A 23,919-nucleotide genomic window follows, 5' to 3' on the forward strand; every position below is an offset into this window, starting at 1 on the left:
GGCATCTCTAATTATAATTGGTAAGGAGACTCAAGCTTGTCCATCACTTTATTCCGACAAAGTAAGACATCTTATCTTTCAGTGCAGTTCTCATCAGGCATTAAGGTCAAGTTCTGGCAGAGCACATATAAATGTGCCAAATGTGTTGGATGAGCAATGCTGCTATGTGAATTATCCATGATCTCTGAGAGAAAGAAATCATGGCATTTAACTTGTTGTGTCAGTCTTGAAAGATGTGCCAGAATTTTGAGCCAAAATTGGAATGGTTTTAGAAATCTACTTCCCTAGGATAAGATTTGTAGGGCACAGCAAGGGCTCAGGGAAAGATACCTCTCTGATGGGGTGTCCTCGGAGACAGATATATTGATGGAATTATTAACTTCAATGTTGTAATATGCCACAAGAGCGCAGGTGTGGGGAACCTCCCCTGTGACCTTCCACTGAGCACACTCCTCCTCCAAAGAAAGTTTACTAAGGGTGGTAGGTGATACCAAGTTGACATATGGCTCCAGGCACCACAATATCACATTATAGTCCTGAATAATGCAGTAAAAATCCATGACTGCCAAGAGGGAGCCACCCACAATAAAGCTAAACATAATCTTCTCCAGCACCCACGTCAGCTCATGTTGCATCCTTTCTCAGGAAGCTGGGTAAAGAGATGAGCCCTGCAAAATACTGCAAAGGGGAACAAATGTGGGGGAATTTAGGATATAGCACGTGGTAGGGATGAGGGGAAAACCCTCCAGAGTTTTAGCCCAGTCATGTAGATTGTCCCATTTACTAGTTAATGGCATTGAAAAATAGCTAGGAGATCTGAGGTGCCTCAGCTCTTAACAGTTTCCCATTCCATCCTTATAAGTGGAAAATTGGAAAGTCTATGGCTGTTGGATAGACTGCCAGTGCCAACCATTGGTGCTGATGTGGTGGAAGGAATCAGCAAAATTGTCACTGATGTATGAACAATCATACTCCACTCACAAGTCATCTGGCTAAATGAAAGATTCAGCTGCACTTCTTTTTGGAGTTTGACACCTAGAAAAATAGACTGAAGACACTTAGCCTAATAAGAATTCACCCCTGAACCTATAGCAGAGGTGGAGCTACTCTGTGAGCTGCAAACAGAAAGCCTGCAGAAGACCAGAGCTGTCATGTGAATATAGCCCTGGAAGAAAGCCATGAAAGACAGATTTAGTTTTGGAGATTATATTGGTGGGATACTGAACGCAGAAAACCCAGACATCCTCTTTCTCATTCTAGTTGCTTTCACAGAAACAAGAATGTGCACATCCTTAGTAAATAAGCAAACTTGCACCAAGAAATACTGGATTTGTGCAATCAACTTTGTACAGGCACAGAAACAGGCTGCCAAAATTGATTATTCAGACTGAGAGGCAAGGGTATTTTCAACAAGAGCAGCACAGCTGCCATTTAACACAAGTGAGTTGCTTTTACTGAGGGGCATGCTGACTGTGTCCCCCAAGAGCAGAGGTAGCTCTCCCCTGTGGACCTTTGCTGGAGGAAAGAGAAGGGGCTCTGGAGTGCCAAGTGAAGGTGTTTCACAAGCCGAGTGCTGCTGGCTAAAGTTCTCATAGGGAAGTGCTGGCAGAAACCTTCTGATGCAGACATGGAAACCTTTCTCCTTCTGCCTGTTTCTGTTTATTTTTTGTTTCGATATTTGGATCGAGCCTATACCTAGGCTCTATACCTATTTCCACCAGGGATCCAAAGCCTATAGGGCTGGAGCGTACATATTTTTAATATCAACAGAACAACCTAGAACAATACAACCCTGCCTGTAGCTGGAGTTGAAAAATGAAATAAAAATGAAAAATGAAAGAATTGCAGCTTGATCAACAGGTACTTCTTTTTGAAACGTCCCAGAAACATGCTTGTAGTAGAAGAGGGTACTGCAAAGCCAAATTGGCGTGGTCAGTGTAGTGAAATCACTTCTGGTAGGAAATGGCAAATCTTGACTCTGGGGTGCTACCTTCACCACAGTTAAGGGGAGGAATTTGGGCTGTATCAGCCTGGAATAGGTACAAAATGTTTGTATATGTAGTCATGAGTTACGCAAGCTGCAGAGAAAGCATGTGGGAGGTGCACGCCAGAGAGAACAGGAGAGAAACAGAGTTGCTAGCCCATCTTTGCGAGCTGCTTTAAAATAACCTCCCTTCTTCACATCAAGCTGTCTGTTCAGTGTCACCATAGTGATGCTGCTCACCAGCCACCCAAATCTGCCTTGCAGCTTCCTTCAGGAATCCCACCGCTGAGAAGCCGTTGCTCCTGGAAGCATCCCTCCCTCACAGCCTGAAGGGGAAACCTCCCCTGACAAACCAGCCTTCACATTAATGCCTCCACTCACCAACCTGTGCAGAGCACCCTTGTTCCTTGGCAGGACACTGCGATGCTGCTACATGGGCAGCAGCGCACGGGCTGCCGAGTCTGCAGAAGGAGAGAAGCATGTTTGATACCTGAAGCTGTGTTTTTGGTAACTGTCTCCCATTTATAAACAAAGGATTTGAACACGTAAAATAGGATGATCGTGTTTTCCTGGAAAGCAGGACTCTGCATGCATGGTGTCTCTCTACAGTTTCAAAGCCTCTGTGAAAAGCTCAGAACTTCACAGGAATTGCCAAGTGGGGAGGCTAAGGCGATTGGTGTAGGTGAGTGGCCCCTGCCCATGGGCACCCCTTACTAAGCAGTGGGTCCCCAGATAGAGCGGGATCATGGGGCTGAGTCATCTGTGTTCTCCAACCCAGGTGGGGTTTCCACCATCTCCTCCCTTCATATCCATGGACACCTTCAGACTGGTGCTCTCAACACAAAGTGGCAAGGAAGAAGCAGAGAAACTGTCATGCCTATTCCCAATCTTCACCTTCTCCGATCGCTCCTTGACTGCTGCTGGGACTGATCCTCTGCTGTACCATGACTGATTTCGGTTTCCCTCAGCAGGGCCACTGTAACAAGCTTAAGTGATAAAATACAGAAATCCTTTGCATTCTTTGCAGGGAAAACCAGTTCTCTCTATGGCATCATTCATTTTACATATATGCTTTTTATGTGCAAAGTTGAAGTAATTTTCGGTACCTTTCTAGCCTTTATTGCTGACATGTCAGAGACACATAGATCCCTGAGACACAGATGTGATGCAAGGCGGAGGGTGACGCCATTTGCAGAAACCAGCACCTATGAAGGAGTCAAAGGGATGAGAACAGCCTCCTTGCTGTTCAGGGTAACTCCACTGTAGCTCTAGGCATGTCCCAGGTAGGTTTTAGAGAACCTTATAGAGGACCCCATTTACAAGCCTTTTCTTTGGCAAAATTAGTTGTTCTTGGTAGTGTTGAAGGGCTGTTGAAAACAGTCTGGTTTTAATATGACATTATGAAAGACTCACATAAAAGCCAGAAGGAGCAATGGGAAACAAGGGAGGTTTATAGTTAAGGTATCAGAGGAGCGCTGGAAAAGATCAGAGTTTGATTCTTGGCTGTGCTGATGACCTTAGGTAAATCATTCAGGAACAGGCTTGGAAGAGAGACCATCTTGCTTAGGAAGTTTTTCAGAGTCAGTGCCTCAGTGGGAACCAGGGGGTGCAGGGCACAGTTGGAAACATGTTCTTCAATTCCTAAAGGGAAGCAGAGACCTTTTCAAAGTCTGATAGTGATTGTGAGTGCTGAGCAAATCAAAATCTGAACTTAGACTCTTCTGAGAATCTCATTTCATCTTTCTGTGCCTCTTTTTCCCCAAGTGTAAAACAGGGAAAATAAATATTTTACCAGTGTTGTAAAGGATAAATGTATGAATATTTGCTGAGATACAGTGGTGACAGAAGCTGCAGAAGTAAATAGGATGGATATTGCATTAAAAAAAATCCCAAGTCCTGTTTTTATCCAAACAGTGGATTAGCGATGAGAACAATGGAAGTCGATTCAACTGAAATATTAACCACACAACTATTTATGTGACAAATGCCACCTTTTTGTCTGATAATTATTTCCGATGGGATAGTATCATGATTTTATATGCCCTGTATACACTTGAATAACATTTGGTAAATTATAGTACTAAGTCTGACACAGAAGGTACTGCTGAATACTGTTACTTCATTACTCCTCCTAACATTACCAGAAAATATATTTTCTGGACCTGGTTAATAAACCACAGGTGATCAGCAAACTAGCTTACTTGTAGATCACTGAGGGATGATGAAGCTTGTTTTCCATTGACATATCACTTATTTCTGAATGGAAAATTCTGCTGAGACAGCCTGCAGCTCAGACTACACACATGTTACTAGGATAGCAGAGAAAGACCTTTAACAGTGCATCTGACACATTACTGATTTATGAGAGAACAATGTTGGACTAAATATGAATAAAAAACTATCTTTCACACAATTTGGTACAGCAACATTGAAATTGTACCAGGATAAACAACTGCCTTGCAATAAGCATGCTCATCCATCATTCAGTGTTAAATCTTAATTGTTGCTTATTTCAATTTCTTTGTGTTAAGTGTTTCTAAGTTATAAATAACCCTGCAACTCTAATAATAATATATACTCTGTTAAGGAAAAGGTAAGTACAGAAATAAATTATTAAAGTGATCTATTTAAATATTACCACACTTGATTTATCTGAGGATTTGTAGATCAAGGCAGCCTCTTTATTATATTTGAAGAGATATTGACAAGGAGTCTATGGACAAATCACGCATCTATGTTGCATAAATAGACTTTGTGTATGTGTATTTAGTTATGAAATTGTTACAACATGATCTTCATTCTAAGGCTTGATTTTTCTCCTTTTAAAGTCATTGGCAAACTGTCTTGACCTTAGTGAGAGTAAAATCATATCCTAAGTACATACATCACTGCTCTGTTCTCCCTTTGATCTGAGCACTGAACTGTGATTAATATTAAAGAGAGCAAGTCCAGCCGTAAGCATTTTCATGCCCTAAGCAAGCATCAAGTACGAGGCTCCTCTTTGTCATGTCTCTTCTTTTTCTCTTTCATGTCTCTTTTTTTTGTTTTTTTTTTTTTACTTTAATTTGTTTGCAAGAGAATCTTTCGTGCCTTAAGGAGGGATGGTTTTGTGATTAAGGCATTTGATGGAGAGCCAGGTTCAATTTCCAGGCCTTCCACATAATAACTACCCTTGGTGGGTCACAATAAAGTGCCTTGCAGAACTGCAGTGCTAATAACTAAATGGACCACGGATCATCCTCTGTTGTTGACACCAACCAGCATGAAATGGCCGAAACACTGTTACCGCACCGAAACTGTCTATTGGGAATGGTCTCTGGTCTCTGCTTGTCCATGAACCATGCCCAGGCACTGTTTAGAAGAGCAGTAGCTGACCTGAGTCAAAATCATCCCAGGGGGCGTGTTAACAGTTAAATGGTATGACATGGACTTGATTGTTTTTCTATTACAGACACAGCCTTCTGTTTCCACCTGGTAAACCAGGGCTTCTCCTGTGTTTCAAACATTTGTCACAGCCCAAAAATAGAGGTAAAGCCCCAAGAGGTTTCTCCCGTCCTCTCATTGCCTCCACCAGGTGAGCCAGCTAGTAAAGGAAGGCAGGGCAGGTGTACTTCAGCAAGAGACTTTGGATCTGAAGGCCAAATGCTGAGTTCAGCAAAAATTAACAGCAAGGAGATAACACTGTGACGGTGCTATAGCTGAAGGAATAGTAAGTAGAGTGCAATCCACAAAAAAAAGAAAAATTTATTAAGGGAAGGCTGGAAGCAGCTGGAGGCACAGTGAATGAGAATAGATAAGACTCCAAGTCCAGAAGAGAGAAAGGATGGAATAAGAGAGAATGGTATCAGAAAAATGTCAGAAGTGGTCTCTGTCCTTGCGAAATGTAAAACATTGTTGAGCAGTGGTCAACGTCAGATATATCACCCCATATGTCTGTGGTCTTTATGCATAGCTGTCGTAGTAGATGCTTAGCCTGCAATCAGTTATGAAGCAAATGGAATAAGGTGCTCTATGAGAACACAAGACAAATGTATTTCTGGCTTTCTATGCCATCCAGCAACCCCTTAACACTGCTTTTGAATGTTTTATTGATAAAAGTTTTTTAACAGCTCACATCTCCTTTTGCCTTTTCTAATTCCTTCCATCTCTTCTTTAGAGGTCCAGTGGAAAGACTTGTTGGCTTGTTCTTCACTGGCTTGCGAGACAGCACTTCACATTTGGCAATGGATTAGAAGGACTGAAGAGCACTTTTGCTCCCACCAATGTTTCTTAGAGCTGCTAAAACAGGACCAATGAAGATGTTCACCAGACTCCAAGTCCTTGCGCTAGCTTTATTTTCCAAAGGAGTTTTCCTTTCCCTAAGTGACCACAGCTTTGTAAGGAAGGAAATCAAGATAGAAGGAGACCTGGTCTTAGGTGGCTTATTCCCAATCAACGAAAAAGGCACCGGGATAGAAGAATGTGGGAGAATCAATGAAGACCGAGGCATCCAGCGCTTGGAGGCCATGTTGTTTGCCATTGATGAAATCAACAGAGACAACTACTTGCTTCCAGGAATTAAGCTTGGAGTTCACATCTTGGACACATGTTCCAGGGATACATATGCCTTAGAACAGTCTTTGGAGTTCGTCAGGGCATCTTTGACTAAAGTGGATGAAACAGAGTATATGTGCCCTGATGGCTCATATGCCATTCAAGAGAATTTACCATTACTCATTGCAGGAGTCATAGGCGGTTCCTATAGCAGTGTCTCCATACAGGTAAGTGCCAGGAGCCCCATCAGGTGAGAATCATTCATCTGCAATTCCTGTGAGAGAACCACTGCTTACATAAGTTTGTCAATAAAGCACAAATCTTGGCTCGATCTCTTTACCCTAGGGGTCAATCTAGCATTTAATTTTTACTGAATTTATGTTAGTTTGATTCACTTTTTAAAACATTTGCTGTAGTTTAAACCTCTGGCAGCTGTCCACTTTCTCTAGGTATGGTGTATCCTGAGGGCATCTGAAGTTTCTAAAAGTCTTACTATTTATTTTGAACTTTGCATTTCATGAGACTTTTACAACTCTAAGTTCAGATCTCTGCTTTCACATGGATAATAAATTATACCATCTATATTTCTGAATATATGTATGCCTGCCATGCTGTACGTACATAACATTTGTCATTTAAACAACAGAGATTTAAAATGAAAGAAGAAATCCTTATCTTACTTCCAGACTGAAATAAAGTAAAAATGGCATACTAGCCAGAAACTTAAATTACACCTGACCAAATGATCGCAAGTTTTTAGTGTCTAATTAAGCACACCAAAGCCAATGAAAATTATTCTGCTGACCTCAGTGAGCAAGGTCTCAAATATCCCGTGCAGGCAGTACAGTTTCTGAATGGATTCTAAATTTGCTGTCTTTCCTTTTGTTTCCGTAAATAGTTCATACTAAGACCGTTTTTGCCAGGAAATGTTGCCTGGCAGAGTGCAGTGTAAGCACTGTCAGAAGTCCAGCACAGAAGACAGATGCCCTCAGTATATCTTGCTCCTGCCTTCTGGCACGTTGTAACTGCAGCTTTTGGTTGTGCAATATTGGTCCCAAATAGGGTCTCGGTAGGGTTTTGGAGAGTATTTAATGGCTTGCAAAGGTGTAAAGTTGCAGGTGGGTTAAATGCTCCATATATCCTTCCAACTATGGTTTTATTGCATGCCTGGTTTCCGTTGCAAGGGGCTAAACATAATGTTGATTCCTTTTGGTCTTGGCTTCCCATTTTTTATAAATTCATGATAAAACTTTAAATCCTTGGCATTTTTTTTCCATTAAATGAACACGAAGAACATATATGCCCTCTTTTTTAGCAGAAATTCTGTATTTCTCTTCTCCAGACCACGTAGTCCTATGGCAGTGCAGCCTCAGATGTTCTAAAGTTCCCCACCACTGCCAGTGTGCACCATCCATGAGCAAAAATGCCCCCTAGTTTCACTGAAGCTGCCAAATCTACATATATCTCATTATTTCGGGTTAAATTAAATAAACCAGTCCACATTACTCGTAGCCACAAGTGAGTGGTGTCTTAAGCCCAGATTCAGGTAGACTAAGACCCTGCATCAAATATTTCCTAATGGTCAGCTGTAGGTTTCCAAAGGCACCCAGCCTTGACAGTGCTGGACCACTATGAGCAATATGTTTTTCCAGACTGAGTACAGGCCCTTATTACTGCATCAGTGTCAAAGGAGAAAAATGTTCTTCTCTACTACAGACCATCCTAGCAGTGATAGAAAGCCCACAGAGCTTCATTTACCTGTTTCATAAACAGGCCAAGAGTTCATCCAATGCTCATTTCAGTCAGAATTACACTGGGGAACTGGCTACTGCTCTTGTCAAGGCATTAAATCTCATCAGCTTGGGAGCATGGCCAGTTCCCATAAGACATACATGAGCACAGAAGAAGCATGTCAACAAATTACATTTTATTCCCTTTTGTGTTCCAGTGTGTGGCTTGCCTGTGTATTCATAGTAGGGAATACATGGGCAAATGGTTACGCGTACCACAGGAGAATAGTTTCTGCACAGCAGAACCTCAGCCATCTCTCATACTAGGAGTGGGTTTCTCCCTGTGTGGACCAGCTAGCATGGCAGGGATGTATTCTTCACCAGTGACATGGGTCTGACCACTTGGAGCACAAAGAACAAGTAAGTTCCAGGGCTGGAAAAGAGACATCTGAAGAGGAGAAATGATCGCTACAAAACCTTGGGCAACACAAACTGTTAAAGAAATCATGATTCATTGTCTCTTCCAATCAGACAGAGAGTACATCAAATGAAACTGGCAACTGGCAGCTTGTTGTGGATGCTAAAAACTAAATGATTTCAAGAAGTGACCAGAAAAAATCAAGAAATTCTGTATAGACACCACCTCTGGCTCTGCAGTTCCCAGAGCTGCAAGTATCTCAAGGCTGGTAAAATATTTTGAAACATCATATGCTTGCCCTGTCCTACTGGTGGAGAGGTGGCAATGGTTTTGCTGTACCTTTGGTCTAGTCATTTGTGGTCAGTCTGTTTCTCAGTCCACCCTAAATTCAAGTGTGTCCAAAGGACACGAAGACATGAAGTAGCCTAAAAGGCACATTCATAAAAGTAGTTACAGCTGAGGAAATGGTACAGATATTCCTTCTCTTTCAGAAACCCTGAGGCAGTCACACCACGCTCCTAAAATGGCCTGGGGCCTCTTGCACAACATCTGTCAGTCTGTCCCTTTGAAGACAGTCTCTGGTGATCACTGACATAAAACTAAATCCTTATCTGAGGCAGCAGATTGGATGCGGTACACATTGAATATACATAGAATATACAGATGCTTCGTATTTCAAAAGCCTGGGTTTGGAGCAGCTGTCAGATGGAAATCAGAAGTTCTGATAAGAGACTTTCTCATTCAGTACATGTGAAAAATGGCAATATAGCTGTATGCATATCTGTATGTCGCCCAATTTTCAAAACTTATGAGGGATGATGAAACAATAGTTATATCTAATATTACTCTATGATCTATACAGCTTTCCTGTAGTTGCCAATAGTTGTTCAAACATAAAATCTTTCTTACACTGTTCTTCAGAAAAATAAAGAAATAGGTTCAGAAATCATTCAATGTGTCATCGAGCATTTTCCAACTAGAAAAGGAGTATTCAGTTGATTACTTTCCCTTGACGTAGATTGGGTTGGCCTTCGTTCAGTCTCTCTTTTCTAGCTTTCCTCTAGACTTCACACTATTTAGAAAAGATGTAGTTAAGGCATTCACTCCTGCTCATCTTGTTAAGATAGCCAGTCATGACTTCAGTTTCAAAAGAAAATCCTTGTCAAGAATAATAGACATTGCAGAATCAAGCCTGAAGATGTCAGGACTTCAAAGCATTAAAGCCATGCGTGTTGGTGCCACGCCAGAAGAAGAGACTACCAAATTTCAGAGACAGTCACCTGTACAGAGTAGCTCCAGTAGCAACTGGAATCGCACCACCGCTGAACGTCAAACCACTTCAGCAGACGCGTGTGCAAGGCTGAGCATCCCCGTTCCCTGTGCTTTCAAACAGCGCTCAGGTTGCTCTATGCTTCCAGATGTAGCCCTGTCAAGAATTTCTCTTTTGCCTGAGAGCTGTAAACATCATAAAGTCCACAATGCAGTTTCTTAGCCTTAAAATAAACCACGCTGAGCTCTTCAGACAAGAAATTATTTCTGCCTTTTTTTTTTTTCCTCCTGTGAATTTGCCATTGTATTTCAATACTTTTTCTTCCCCTCCTTTCACCCTCCCTTTCCAGTTTTTTGTCTGGACAGCTGTCTGCCAAATCACTTCATGATGCTCCTGCTGTCAGATTTCTGCTTCTTTCATTATCCTTCCACCAAGGAAAAAAGAATTTGCTGGTAAATCAGCAATGAACACCTTCCCCACTGAGTCAGTATGCGCAATAGGCACTTTTTGCAGAGACTAAAAACAACAAGAGAATGCAGAATGCTTAATTATTTTCTGGTCAGACTAGGCTATTATCGTTAATGATGATCTGGATAATTAGTTTTTAGATGTTGTGTTTAAATTAGCAGTGGGCCCAATCTGCACAGCCTTTGATCCCTCAAAACCCAAGTCAGGATTCTCAGTCAATGGAAGGGCTCATGTAAAAAAAGCTGTTTTCATGAAATAAAATTCTGACCTCAGCTGAATCTAGGATCAGAAGGTGAATTCTCCAAAGTTAAAAGGACTTTATTTTAGGTTCATGGCTTTTCATTTGAGCCAGATTATCCACTCTCTCCTAGTTTACAACAGAAATTTCAAACATATTTTCATTGGAGATGTTCAATGACATTGTAAAAAGGATAAGAAAAAAGCACTGTTCATTTGCACAGAGGAGCACCTGCATAGCTAATCCAAATGCCGTGTTTAAAATACTTGGGTCAGCTCTGTCAGGAATATGCATGTGTAAGCAGGAATACGACTATTCAAGTGCTGGATTTGTTCTCTGTTTCTGAAAACTGGACCCATCTTCTGAAAATGAAGACTGGGGTCCATTCCCTGCAGTCAACTCTTAGAAACATTAAGGCATTCCCTTAGGTGGGCTGGGCTTTGCATTTCCATATCCCCTATATTCATGTTGATGTAGGGCATTAGCCCTGTGTAAAGTTTCCTTTGTGCTACCAACCCACAAGACCTCCAGATCACGGTCATGAAAGTTATTCCCAAGTTAGAGCCTCATCCAGAAAAAATGGCAGAATAGAAACCAGTACCCAGCTGTCTTCTCTTGAATTCCTTGCTGTGTCTCAAGTAAACTGTAGCAAAACCACTGGAGAAGGTTTAAAGGTACGTTACTGCTATCACAAAAGCTAAGGCCTCTCTCCTAAGTGAGTGACCATCTGGCATGAAATTCAGAATATGTACTCATTTACTGGCAATCTTTTCCTGTCTGTTGTTTCTCCTTAGCCACACAAGTCTGCCAAGGGCTCATGAAGCCTGAAAGCTAATCACCTCCATTTCCTTCCTCCAAGGACAAACGCTCTTCCAACCAGAGTCTTAACAATAGCTTGTGACTTCCATAACCACAGAAAATAGTGCAAAATCCTTAGAAGAACTACATGCAACCCCCCCTGCCCCCAACATATGGGGCTTTGTCACCCTGTGCATGGACCCGAGGGGGATATGAGCAGGAGAAACGTGCAGGGGGCTGCAGGGGTTCACCAGGGACCACAGACCATGTATGCCATTTGTGCCATGCTTATAGAGGAGCCTTGCACTCAACTGTGCAACGACAGCCTCTGGTGATTTTCTGCTTGTAAAACTAAACCAGATCCTTATTAAAGGTCTGTTCTGTGACATGGGCCACCTACCACTAGCATTTAAGCTACACATGCACTTGCTGACTTCCTGGTGCCTCCTTTAAACTCTTTCCCTCTTTTATCTCTGTTCTTCCTCTCCCTCCGCTACCTCTCAGCCCGATGCTTGCTGTTTGTTCCTCTCTTTGTTTCTATTCCACATTCAGAAACTGAACAGCCACTAGGTTGACATTTTCAAAGTGCCCAGACAGCACTGGACATGTCTTTCCTAGAGATTTCAAAGGAGTGTGAGTACCTCCCTCTGGCTGGCTTCTTTGAAAATCCCAGGGTAACTGATTCCTTTGCAGTCTTTTTTGATTTGGGTTTGGGATTTTTTTTTTTTTTCTTCAGTGTGTGGATTTTCTCTTTTTGCCAAGGGGAAATGATATGATTTTACAGGGATGGGTAAGTAACCCATGAGATCACAGGTAAGAAGGAAGGAGCCCTACCATTTTAGAAGTGGGAAAGGATGTAACTAGAAGAGAAAGTGGCCAAAAATAGAAACTAGTTAGGGACATCTTGACATCATCCACACTCATTCTGTCCCTTCTGACTAGGACTTACGCATCAGTTAATGACTCTCAAATAACCATATTTATCAATGATAGCTCTTCTAACTCCGGAAGCCATTTCATGCTTTTAGAACCATCAACCCCGGTTTTAGTCCCTTTTCTCATCATGTGTAAATGTGACATGAGTCGCTCACAGTCAGGTTTACCAAGTCTCAGAGAAAAGTTGCACTCCTCGTGCAAAGCAAGGTCTTCTGCACAGATCTCTTCTCAGTGTGCCAGCTTAGTGTTCAGCTTACTTCACTTCAACAGTTAATGCTGTATGGAGGCAGAGTGCATATGCAACAGATCACTGTGCTATCCCCTGCAGGAAAAAAGAAAAAAAGATTTCCAAAACAATTCTTCTGTCCGAGTACAACATTTCTCTGCATGTCCTTCTTGGTTTATTTTTGATTACACAGGACATGCATATAAAAAGAAATTCCTAGGTCCTCCGCAGCAGTCCTAGCTGTTATTCTGATAGTACTCCCTGTTTCTGATGCTCATTTCACAGATGCAATTATTTCACTGTTCAAACACTGCTTCTCTGGATGTGACAGCTATCGAGTCTGCTGCAAATATTTAGCTATATCTTTCCAGCTTAATTGCCAAAATTTGCAGAAGAGCAAGGCTAAAAACAATGTTGTCTTCTCCCCTCCCCCCTGTAACAAAAAACGCCGGATGTTTTTATTTGTTTGGTAATGAATTGTTTTTTCCTGAGTTACCTTTTGGAAGGAATTTTGTTAAGGAACAACACTCACTAACTAGTAAACAGCCCTCTTAATACCAAAGAGAGAGAAAGCTGATGGAAACCACTGCTTCAGTCCTGCAATGTGCCAGAAGATTACATAGGAGTACAAGCCAGGCTTGGACTCCTAAATAACTTCACTGCTTCTGGCTTAGTTCCTTGCAAATGACCTTTAACGATTAAAAGGACTGGGATGTCGGCATTGCCGATGCATTTCTGGGGTCAGAGCCTGAAGTTCAGCTGAAGCCAAATGGGCATTTTCTGTTGCAGGTGGTGACATAGCCCCCATGTAGAGCCTGTCTTCCATAGTGCTTATTATATAATATCCCAGACAAAACACCCACGTGTTTTAAAATGGGCTATGGATAGAGGACGTTCCAGACTAATAGAGGTATTTCAATCCTGGAACCAGTAGGGAACTTAAGCTCCTAATTTCCCTTTGAAAACAAATCAGAGTTTGGAACGAAGTATTTTCTTGGGTCTGAGCTGAGCAGCTGCATTTGCATTACTGACATCTCCACCTCCCAAATACTCCCAAACCATGTGAGTATGTCAGAAGTGGGTCACACTGTCCCCAAGGTGAGAGCCATACCTTTGAACCTACTGAGTCCCCAGAGGACAGGGAAAGTTATGGTGGAGCCTCTCTCTTTGGTATTGTTCATATTTATTGCCAACGATGCAATCTGGGAGAACTGTAGGCTTACAGCACACTGGGTGGTATCTACAGAAACATAGCCAGTAGATAGATGGAAATTATTATTTCTATTCATTCTGTTCTCATTGGACCACATCTGGAATACTATGTCCAGCTTTGGGTCCCCCAATAAAAGAAAGATTTAAGAAATATAGAGGTGATTGCGGGGAAGAGAGTCTGGAGAACATACCCTACAAGAAGAGATGGAGGGAACTGGGTGTGTTTATCCTGGAGAAGAGAAGGTTTGGTGGGAACCTAATATCAGCTTCTCAGTATATATGGGTTGGTTCTCAAGAAGACAAAGCAAGTGTCTTTACTGAGATGCATGACAAGAGGATGGAAGACAATGGTTATAAATTGAACGAAGGGAGGTTCTAACTTGACACAAAATGTACAAGCCAGGAGCTGGGAGCATGGGGAGGGTGTACAGGCCAGTGCAGGCAGTTGACTAGAGACAGGTACCCAATTTATTCTTTATATTAACTTTATGCCCACCACTTATTACATACACACAGTCCAGCCCATTCAGAACCAATGTTTCTTTCCTGCTTTTCTAAAACAACACTTTCTGCTAAAATTTGGTTAAAATATTTTTAGATTTAAGAAAAAAGAAAAAGCCAAATAAGCAAAAAAAAAAAAAAAAATTATTGGAGCAAATGCTTTAGCTGCAGTTTGACCTGCAGCTGCCCAAATAATAACAAAAAGCCCACACTGTAGATTACCATTATTTAGAAACTAGATGCAGCATACACTGGCAGCAGCACACATTTCTTCAAAGTGAAAGCTCAGATCCTGTGCTACAGCAATGATCTAGACATTAGAAAATCCTTGAGACATGGCTTTGCCATCGTCTCACTGTGGGAATCTAGACAAGCAACTCATGAATAGAAAGACTTTTTCAGGTGACCAAAGGCAGCAACTGATTTTTCATTAGGACAGATTGCAGTTCAGAGAGACAGGGATTTCTCCAGTTTCTCAATAGAGACAAACCTCCTTTACCTCAATCCCATTCTGCTCAGCAGCCTAATTTACTGTCTGTTCAAAACAGCCACAGGAGCTCTTGCCTGTCTCAAAGGAGCTCTATGAAATTAGATTCATTAAGCCGTGTTAAGTGCCATGAGATTCTCGCATGGTAAAATTTTAGAAGTGCAGAGAGCACTGTCATCTAACAAGGGGCCTCCTCTGTCTAATAAATGTGTGATACACACTTGTGTATTGTGCTGAAGAAACCTTATCTGTTCTAACACTTCTGAGATTTTTTTTTTTTCCCCGAAGTGTCTCCTGTGCTCCCCAGCCCTGTACACACTCAAACAACCCATGTAACAGCCTCTGGGCTGTTGAGAAGGGAATTTTTAACCAAAAACATCAGAATAAATCCTATTGTCAGCAAAGAAAGTCCTATGGAGGACAGGCAAAATGCTTGATGGATTCAATAAACCCATGTATGAGTTTCTGAAACATATAGGTGTTTTACCTACCTGACCCCATCTATCACCAGGACTCTTGAATGGCCAGATATATACTTAGAAACTAGATTCACATTTGATAGCTGTACCTAATTCACTGCTCCTTGCAGAAAGGTATTAGGAAGCCATTTTCAGTGTTATAAACTAGATGACTGGCAATTTCCCACAAGTATTTGTACTGTCCCCAATGCACAGAGAAGTAGAAGTGACAGATGTGGCTCCAACGTCGTGAGAGGGACATCAGTCTGCTCTGGCACTGCCCTGGCCACTCCATTTGCAGGATTTGCTGGTGCAGTCTGTCCCTACGGAGGGACACAGCTCACATTGGACTTTCTGCTGTGCTCATGTTGGGCAGCTCCTTATGAATCACCCACCAGCCTAGCAGCTGGGCGAGAGCCAGGTTCGCTTGGGAAGTGGACACTTTTTAGCACAGGACAGTGGCTACACTAATAAACCCAGCAGCATGAGGGCAAATAAAGTTTTCCCATCATGCTGGAAGCTGACTATATCGACACACTTTGTTCACAGCAAGCTGTGCAAAGCAGTTGTTTTAGGTTGCAGATACAGAACATCCAGCCTTATTTTCAAAGGTGCTATGTATCCACAAAACCCACTGGTTTTGACAGCAAAAAAACCAGGCTACTATTGCTACTTAAGTGCCAACATATGGATTTCAGGCTCTAATTGCATGCACCATGGCTTGATTAAATTGCTGCCTGGAGCTTTGCCAAAATAGATTATTTCACTTAGCAAAAGCTGGATCTACACTGCAATTTTGAAGCTGTAGCACACATCCCAAGGCAGCATGGAGCCATGGTGTAGGTATGCCTCAGGTGGTCCAGTCTCGGCGCACATAACTCTGGTTCACATTGCACTGTCCTCTACTACACTGAGACGCTGCAGAACAGACATAGCCTGAGATATCAGCTCCTCTCCAGAACATGTTACCTGTGCCCTCATGTTGTTGCTCATTTAATCAAGATCTGTTTTTCAGAATCAGATGTTCAGATCAGCATGGAAATGGCTGGGAAAAGGGACCGTTCTGAAACTGGCTGCATCAGCTAAGTGCCTGAGACGTGGGGTCTTTTGAAAAATTAGTCCCTAAAATCAAGTTGTTACAATATTCCAGAAAATCCCCAATTTCAGAATTTCCAGAAGAGTGTCCTGATCTGAATTAATAACAGATACAACTTCACTGAGCTCCATGATCAGTCGCAGTTCTCAGGGATGATTGGGTCACTATCCTCTATGATTAGTCAGACTTCCTTATATTTTTTAATTTTTGGTCTATGAAAGACCTACCATCGGGACAGCTTTGCAGTGAAGAGCATTACAGCGAACAGCATTGCCACAGGAAAGCTTTCTTCTTCCTGCAGCACAGGCAGCAGAATTGTAAGCAGTTTACAGGGACCCTAGAAATATAGTGACCTCCAAGGCTCAGAGCCCCCTTGTAAAATGAGGGTGTAGTTCTGTTTCCCTGCATATGGATACTTTTGCTGCTTAGACTAAAAGAAATAAAAAACAACAGAAAAGCTGCTATATTTGTTAGGAGTATCTTTCTGTGAGCTGAAGGCTTGACTACACACTGAATAGCACTGCTTTAGCTAGAAAATGGACTTCTTTTTTAGCCAATTTGGAGGGAAAAACTGCAGAATGATATGTGTGCATATCCTTATTATGGTTTAGCTCAAATAAAATAATTCCTGCTAGAATAAACTGAGACAAGAATAGCAATTCCAGCCCACATGGTTCTGCAAGAAATGTTCTGGAATAGCTACATGGAGGACATTCTTATTACCAAATCAAAGCACTCTTTTTGAGTGAGGACATGTGAACCAAACCGTGTGGATATGTGGGCATGTAATCAAGAGTTACAAAGTCACAGAGGCTTAACAACGCTCAGAGCACCCATTGCGTCTTGGTGACAAAACAAGCCTCTCAGCCCACCCTGTTGCTTTAAAGCTGTTTGTTTAAATCACCACAATGGAAATTAAATCCCACATTTCCAGTATAATGCAGTTTAATGCATATTACCACCTAGCAGGGTGGTTAAGGACACATCAACTCTTTCCTGAGGAACAGTAATTTGTTCAACCACAGCACTTCCCAGCCACGTGCCTACACCCATAGGCAAAACCGCGGGGCGTTAGCCAAATCTCCCTGTCACGATACTCCTTCCAAGCAGTGTAGAAGAGGCTTTATTTTGGTTTAAACTAAAATAAACTACTGTGAGTGGTTTATTTTATGAAGACATGCTTCAACTCCCCAGATATAGGCACCTAGAGACCCAAAATTCCAGGGCATCCCATCTGCTCTTCCCTGGTGCCCCAGAAGGACAGTAGGACACGGGTTTCCTTAAGTCCCCTGTTCCAGATGGCCCGGGTGGTTGTGAAAGGCACTGTGCATGTATGGTTAGGCAGCAGTCTGGCCCAGACAAGAGATTACACCAGTTTACAGTGGGAAATGAGCCACAGAGAGACACTGGTCCAGTGTCTGCATTAAAGAAAAGACAGAATCTAAATCCATAAAATCCCAAGAGATAAGGGTTGCCGAAAAGCAATCAAATCCTGTTGGCTGTTTTTACCAGACAGTCTATTTTGCTATTGATATCTGAGCCTTTAAAATTTGCCTTGTTCCACAACACTTTTTTCAAAACAGTTCTTCGCCTTCGAATCCTCACAGACATAGTCTGTGGTCAGAGAATCATTTGGGGAAAATGTGAAAAATTAATTGATTGGGCAATTTTTAATAAGTTTCCCTTAGGAATCTCAAGTACACTATTGCTTTTCAGATGATTTGGTCAGGCTGTACTCCAAGATCAGCTTTAAATTTAATTTACTGGACACAACTTCCACTCACCACGAGCAGAACTCCGAAGTCTTCTCTTTGTCATTTAAGAAGCAATCACAGGAAAAAAATGCCATAACCTTTCTTCGTTTCTTTCCAGATATTATCAGGAGCTACACTTCTGTAAGAGTAACAGAGTAGATTTGGGAATATTTAAGCAAGGGACATAGCAACATATGAAAAAAAAAAAAAACAAAAAACAGGACTTTGGACAACATAAATCACACAAGAAGAGCAATTAGAGATTATTAAAAGTATTTACTATTTATGAAAAGCTGTAGGTCAACATGACATTGTGCAGCACTTGAGGACTACTAACATGCAACAAATATGCCATCTCAGGAGGACTGCAGTCAGAATAGCTCAGAAAAAGAGTTTAAAAGAGCAAAAAGCAGGAGAGGTGGGGACTCAGTTGGAATAAGTGGGGTCAGAAAGTTCTGTGAAAGGCCTGTACATGTATATCTGTGATATTTGTATAAAAGAGAAATTTGTGTCTTATTAGTGCATTTGGTTATCAAATACAATGAGCCTTGGAGAAGATAAATCACGCTACGAACAGGAAAGGCATGCAAATCCCCAGACCTTAGTAAGGAGCACAGGCTGAGACTGAAGTACATTGTCCATTTGTGTCAAATTCTCTGTTGATTTAAACAGACTCAGTTTGACAGAAATAGAAGGTGCATTACAGTCCCAGTAGAACCCTGGGAATTAACTGGGCAGCAGAACAGCTATTCTGCATATGCACAGTGCACTTCTGTCACCAGAGTATGTTATCAACATCTTCTATCAACACCCTTAATCTGTGACTGTCAGAACACTTCTTATTAAAAAACACTGTTTATGCCTTTCCCTAGATTTTTCTGTTCAGTTTTATAAATACCACCTTTTAAAAATCTCTGTTTTCCTCCTTCTCTCTAGGTGGCAAATTTGCTCAGACTCTTCCAGATCCCCCAGATAAGCTATGCCTCCACCAGTGCCAAGCTGAGTGACAAATCCCGCTACGACTATTTCGCGCGGACAGTGCCCCCTGACTTCTACCAAGCGAAAGCCATGGCTGAAATCTTACGGTACTTCAACTGGACTTATGTGTCAACGGTTGCTTCAGAAGGAGACTACGGGGAGACAGGGATCGAAGCCTTTGAGCAAGAAGCTCGCCTCCGCAACATTTGCATCGCCACCTCTGAGAAAGTAGGCCGGTCCAACATCAGGAAGTCCTACGATGGCGTGATCAGAGAGCTGCTCCAGAAACCCAATGCCAGAGTGGTGGTGCTCTTCATGCGAGGCGATGACTCTCGGGAGCTCATTGCAGCTGCCAACCGCTTCAACGTTTCCTTTACCTGGATTGCCAGCGACGGATGGGGAGCACAAGAGAGTATTGTCAAGGGCAATGAGCACATAGCTTCTGGGGCAATAACCTTGGAACTTGCTTCCCATCCAGTTAAAGAGTTTGACAAGTATTTCCAAAGCCTCAGCCCTTACAATAACAGACGCAACCCCTGGTTCAAGGACTTCTGGGAGCAAAAATTCCAGTGTAATCTCCAGAACCGAAAACCACATAAAAAGGCTTGTGACAAGCACTTCACCATCAACAGTTCCAACTACGAGCAAGAATCCAAGATCATGTTTGTTGTGAACGCCGTGTATGCAATGGCCCATGCCTTACATAAAATGCAGAGGACTCTGTGTCCAAATACCACCAAACTCTGTGATGCCATGAAGCATCTGGATGGCAGGAAGCTGTACAAAGATTATCTCCTGAAAGTGAACTTTACAGGTAATAACTTCTCTTTTGGTAAATACAGAATGTCACTGTAATTAATGAAATGTTCATCAGTCACAGTAAGAGCCAGCTGAATTCCCAGTAGCACCTGTTATCACAGTTCAGACCAGGGTGTTACCCAGGCAAGGCCACTCCTGTCACAAGAAGGGAGAAAGAAGGATGGAGAGCTTGGTGAGAACTCTGAAAAAACAGCTCGATACTCCTCCTGTTTCCATCAGAGGGAAGAGGTGGAGGTGGCAACAGATGGTCTTGGAAATGTTACTCTCCATCCTCTAAACTTCCACACACCAACTTCCATTTCATTCACAGCCAGTTTGGCTTTAGCTGGGCATGTCTGGAGGCCAATAATCATTTCACCACTTGCTACACTAGGCAACTGCCTGCTACGCCTATGCCAAGACTTGGCCTTCTCTTCCTCATTTTGTTATGAATTTACATAATAGCTGGACCATGGTCAATGGCCAATGTCTTTGCAATAGTAAAGCAATAATCCCCGCCATAGAACCGGATCAGTATAAAATATTTAAATATGTAGGATAGTGCCATTACCTATGTTATAGAACTTTAGACTTGATGATAAACTATAAAAAGCTAGATTAAACATGTGCAGGAGACTTGTGGAGAGAGAGTGGATGATCTGGCAATGACGGGAGCAAAATTCATGGGAACTGGTTGCATAGCACATGGCATCTCTGTGTTTTTGCCATCACATATGGCTGAGTTTAGGTTTGTTATTAGTATTACACCATAGCAAGGCTAAATAGATCTACAGAGGAAACAAAGTGTAGAGCATCATGCAATTTTGTTGTTACATGTCTAACTTTCTTCTGAAGCCTGTAGGCTGAGCTTGCATTTCTATGTATTATTAAACTGATATTCTCAGCTGACCGAGTTGATAGTAAGGAAACATCATGCTGTGCTTTGTATGAGAACTAGCTCCAAGAGGAACTGAAGGATAAATACGTGTATGATACAACATGCTCAGTCCCAAGAGACCCTCAGTAATGGTACAACATTAATAACACTGGAAACTATGTGAAACTGTTAGATTGGAGCTTGAACTTTTCCCTCCTTTGGAGGTCTTCTCAGCATTTGATTCAGACCATCTCTAGATGCTACTGACCACATCCCTAGTGCTTCTCTCACTCTCAGTGCGGTATGGCTGGTGCAGCCAAGTCTTCCATTTTCTTGGATACTTGTAGTTGTACCTCCCAGCGCATGCTGCAGAGCTCCTCAGGACCCCTGGTCTCCCAGCATCCTGCTAGCTGACTAGCTAACTTGTTTAGAGCACATCAGGGATTCCTGCAGCCCGTGTGCCTGGATTTCTTTACCATGGAAATCAAGAAGGGGCAGATGGGACTGGTCACTTGCTGCATCTTAACTCATCTCTCAGGAGAGGACTCAGGAGGACCCAGGATCTTGGTAATATAGATTCGGTCACAAATAAAAAATAATGCGGGAGCAGCTGGAAGTTGAGATGCTTCAAAACCCTCACCTGAGCGTTGCATGCAATGCAGCTGAAGCCGCATGTCTGGCCTGAGCAACACGATGCTTGTGTGCATCGTGCCATTTGGTCTCCTCCTAAAGACTGCTGCATCAGTAAGGATAGTCACATACCATGACATATACAGGTGCATAGGCAATGTATACATATCGTATGTCATGCTGTAATTGCATTTGATTTATTTATTAATTTCACTAGCAGCACAAGACAGAATGAAACTTCAATTATTTTGAAACTTTTTCTGACACTCCAGGTATTTTTATGGGCTTAAATGTATACACTTTTAATAGAGTCCAGCTTTAATCTGTCACTAGACAATCTTGGTTCCAGTACATGATTCCTAATCATTTTTCTATTGTGCAGAGATTTTTTAAGTGCCCAAGCATTTTCCTACTCAGCATTTAGACATAAAGTCAAAATAACCATAATTTTCTTTGACCAAAGCTCCAGGAAAATTTTCATTTAGATACAGCCAGAAAAATTCATTTTCATTTTGACTGAAATATCTTTTATACTTTTTATGAATTGGAAGTTGAAGCTGTTCAAGCTAAAAAAAAAACCCTCAAAGCCTGTCATTTTTCAATTTTGAAAACAGAAGGCTCTTTTTTGAACCAAATTAATTTGTTTTACAATCAACATGGAAATCTTTGAAACTCTGAAGAGCTTTAGTTTCCGTTAATTTTCATTTCCAATTTAAAACATTAAAAAACTTGTCAAGTTCTTTTCCAATGGCTTTGTTCCGTATATATTGTTAGCAGCTTACAGCATGATTTGCTCATCTCCTGTTTCTTTGTTATCAGTTCTTCCGTTATAATGTGAATCCATGTTTTAATGTCAGTGATTTTTCAAGCAGACGAGTGATTTTTATGTAGTGAGAGAATCAGCAAATCTCCCATGCCTTCTTCCTTTCAGAAAGGTGTGAAATTTTAATACATACAAGTCTTGTCATTGATTTCCATGGGACCAAGAATTCACCTCTGCTCTTTTCTGGTTGAAGAAAGTCTCTGGGTGTGTTGTTAATACAACGTCAGGACCCTGCCGCATGGTACATTTGATCAATGATGCTCTCATATTTCCAGCTCCAAATCTGAGAACGTATCCTCAGTGCAGAGAGAGGATGGCATGGAAGCTACCAGCCCATCAGGTACACTGCAACCAAGTCAGGTTGTGGATTTTCTCTCTTCTTTAGCCTAGGCAGTGATCCACACCCACCAAAAGGAAGCATGTGAGAAACAGAACAACGGTGATAACCATATTCGCACACACACTAACAGCTGTTTAAGCAACGCCTCCTCTGCTGAAAGGCAGAGGTACAAAGAGATGAGCCCTGCATGCATAAACCTGCAGCTTGCCATGAAAGAAATCTGACAAATGGCCCTGAACGTATTCTCCCAGTTTCCAGGAACAGGTGATGGTGCATTTCAAACACATCAGTCTAAGTAAATGATAGGGTGCATTTATATGACTGGTGTGGGACTGTGCAATTTTAGACATTTACCCTACGTACTTGAATTAGTTTTGGTTAGTCTCTGATTACAGTTAATGGAGGGGTTCAGCACTTACAGAGCGTGGTTCAGCCCACGTGAGGTAGCCCACATGAGATTTGATTTGCCCCTACATCTCTTGCTATTGACTACAGATGGAGCATAGAGCAACTAAGATTCTCACTTGCCATTTAGCTGAAAGCCTGAAGTGAAACTCTCAGGCACAGCAATACTGGGATCTGTAGGGAAATACTCAGGGACCAGCGAACAGCAGGATTGGAGCAGAGGACTGGCCAGGATTTGTGCACTCTCATGCTGCCACTGCTGCTGACATGCTGTGTGCCAGGTATTTCATTAATATCTCTGGGGTCCTACTTAGTTCTCCTTTTTCATTAAGTTGAAATAACTCCATAGAACTACAGTGTGGCACGAACAGGGTGAGATTTCATTCCTTATTGTCTGTGAGATACACAAAGCACATAATTTTCTTGCAAGTCAGTAAGATGTATATGACAAATGTCGTGATACCCTGAATCTTTTCAGTAAGGGTATGCCTATGCCTGATTCCCACTTCCAGCAGCAGGATCTGAGAATGCAAAGCCCAGCCCTTAGATAAACACACTCACTCCATCTCAGTGCTTGTTTGGCCTTTCTAAGGGATATAGGCTGGTTCTTCTTCTTGATCTTCCCATCCTCTGCGTTCCCTCCTGAGGGCACTTGATGTTCTGAATCATGATGCTCTTCTGCTGATAAAGAGGTGCTGGTTCAAGAGGCTGTTAGTTTGTATTACCAGAAAAACAAAGAAGTGCTGAACAAAAGTAAAGGGCTCCATGGGAGAGAGCACAGAGTAAACTCAACTTCTCGCCAGCACCCAGCCATTGCTTGATGGAGGGCAGCATGTGGAGGGGACTCTCGGGAAGGCTATGAATCCCAACACGAGGCAGAGCTCCACATATCCAGAAGCCTCCCTCCCTCAGAGGGATGGAGGGGCCAGTGCAGCAACCGGCTCTGCTGCTTTAGCTCC

At 42.2% G+C, this 23,919-nt stretch overlaps 1 protein-coding gene across 2 annotated transcripts in view; it reads left to right on the plus strand.

Moving 5' to 3' along the window:
- The first annotated feature begins 6,246 nt into the window (after nucleotides 1-6,246).
- Nucleotides 6,247-23,919, plus strand: part of GRM3 (glutamate metabotropic receptor 3) — a 48,446-nt gene continuing 30,773 nt past the window's right edge. The window contains exons 1-2 of one of the 2 annotated variants that reach the window (XM_050901212.1): nucleotides 6,247-6,744; nucleotides 19,046-19,901. In XM_050901212.1, the coding sequence (XP_050757169.1) occupies nucleotides 6,247-6,744; nucleotides 19,046-19,901 (1,354 nt within the window). The remainder of the gene's footprint in view (nucleotides 6,745-19,045; nucleotides 19,902-23,919) is intronic. The other variant, XM_050901221.1, reaches the window with a different exon arrangement.

Source organism: Gymnogyps californianus, chromosome 1 (assembly GCF_018139145.2).
Source record: "Gymnogyps californianus isolate 813 chromosome 1, ASM1813914v2, whole genome shotgun sequence".
NCBI classification, from domain to species: Eukaryota; Metazoa; Chordata; class Aves; order Accipitriformes; family Cathartidae; genus Gymnogyps; species Gymnogyps californianus.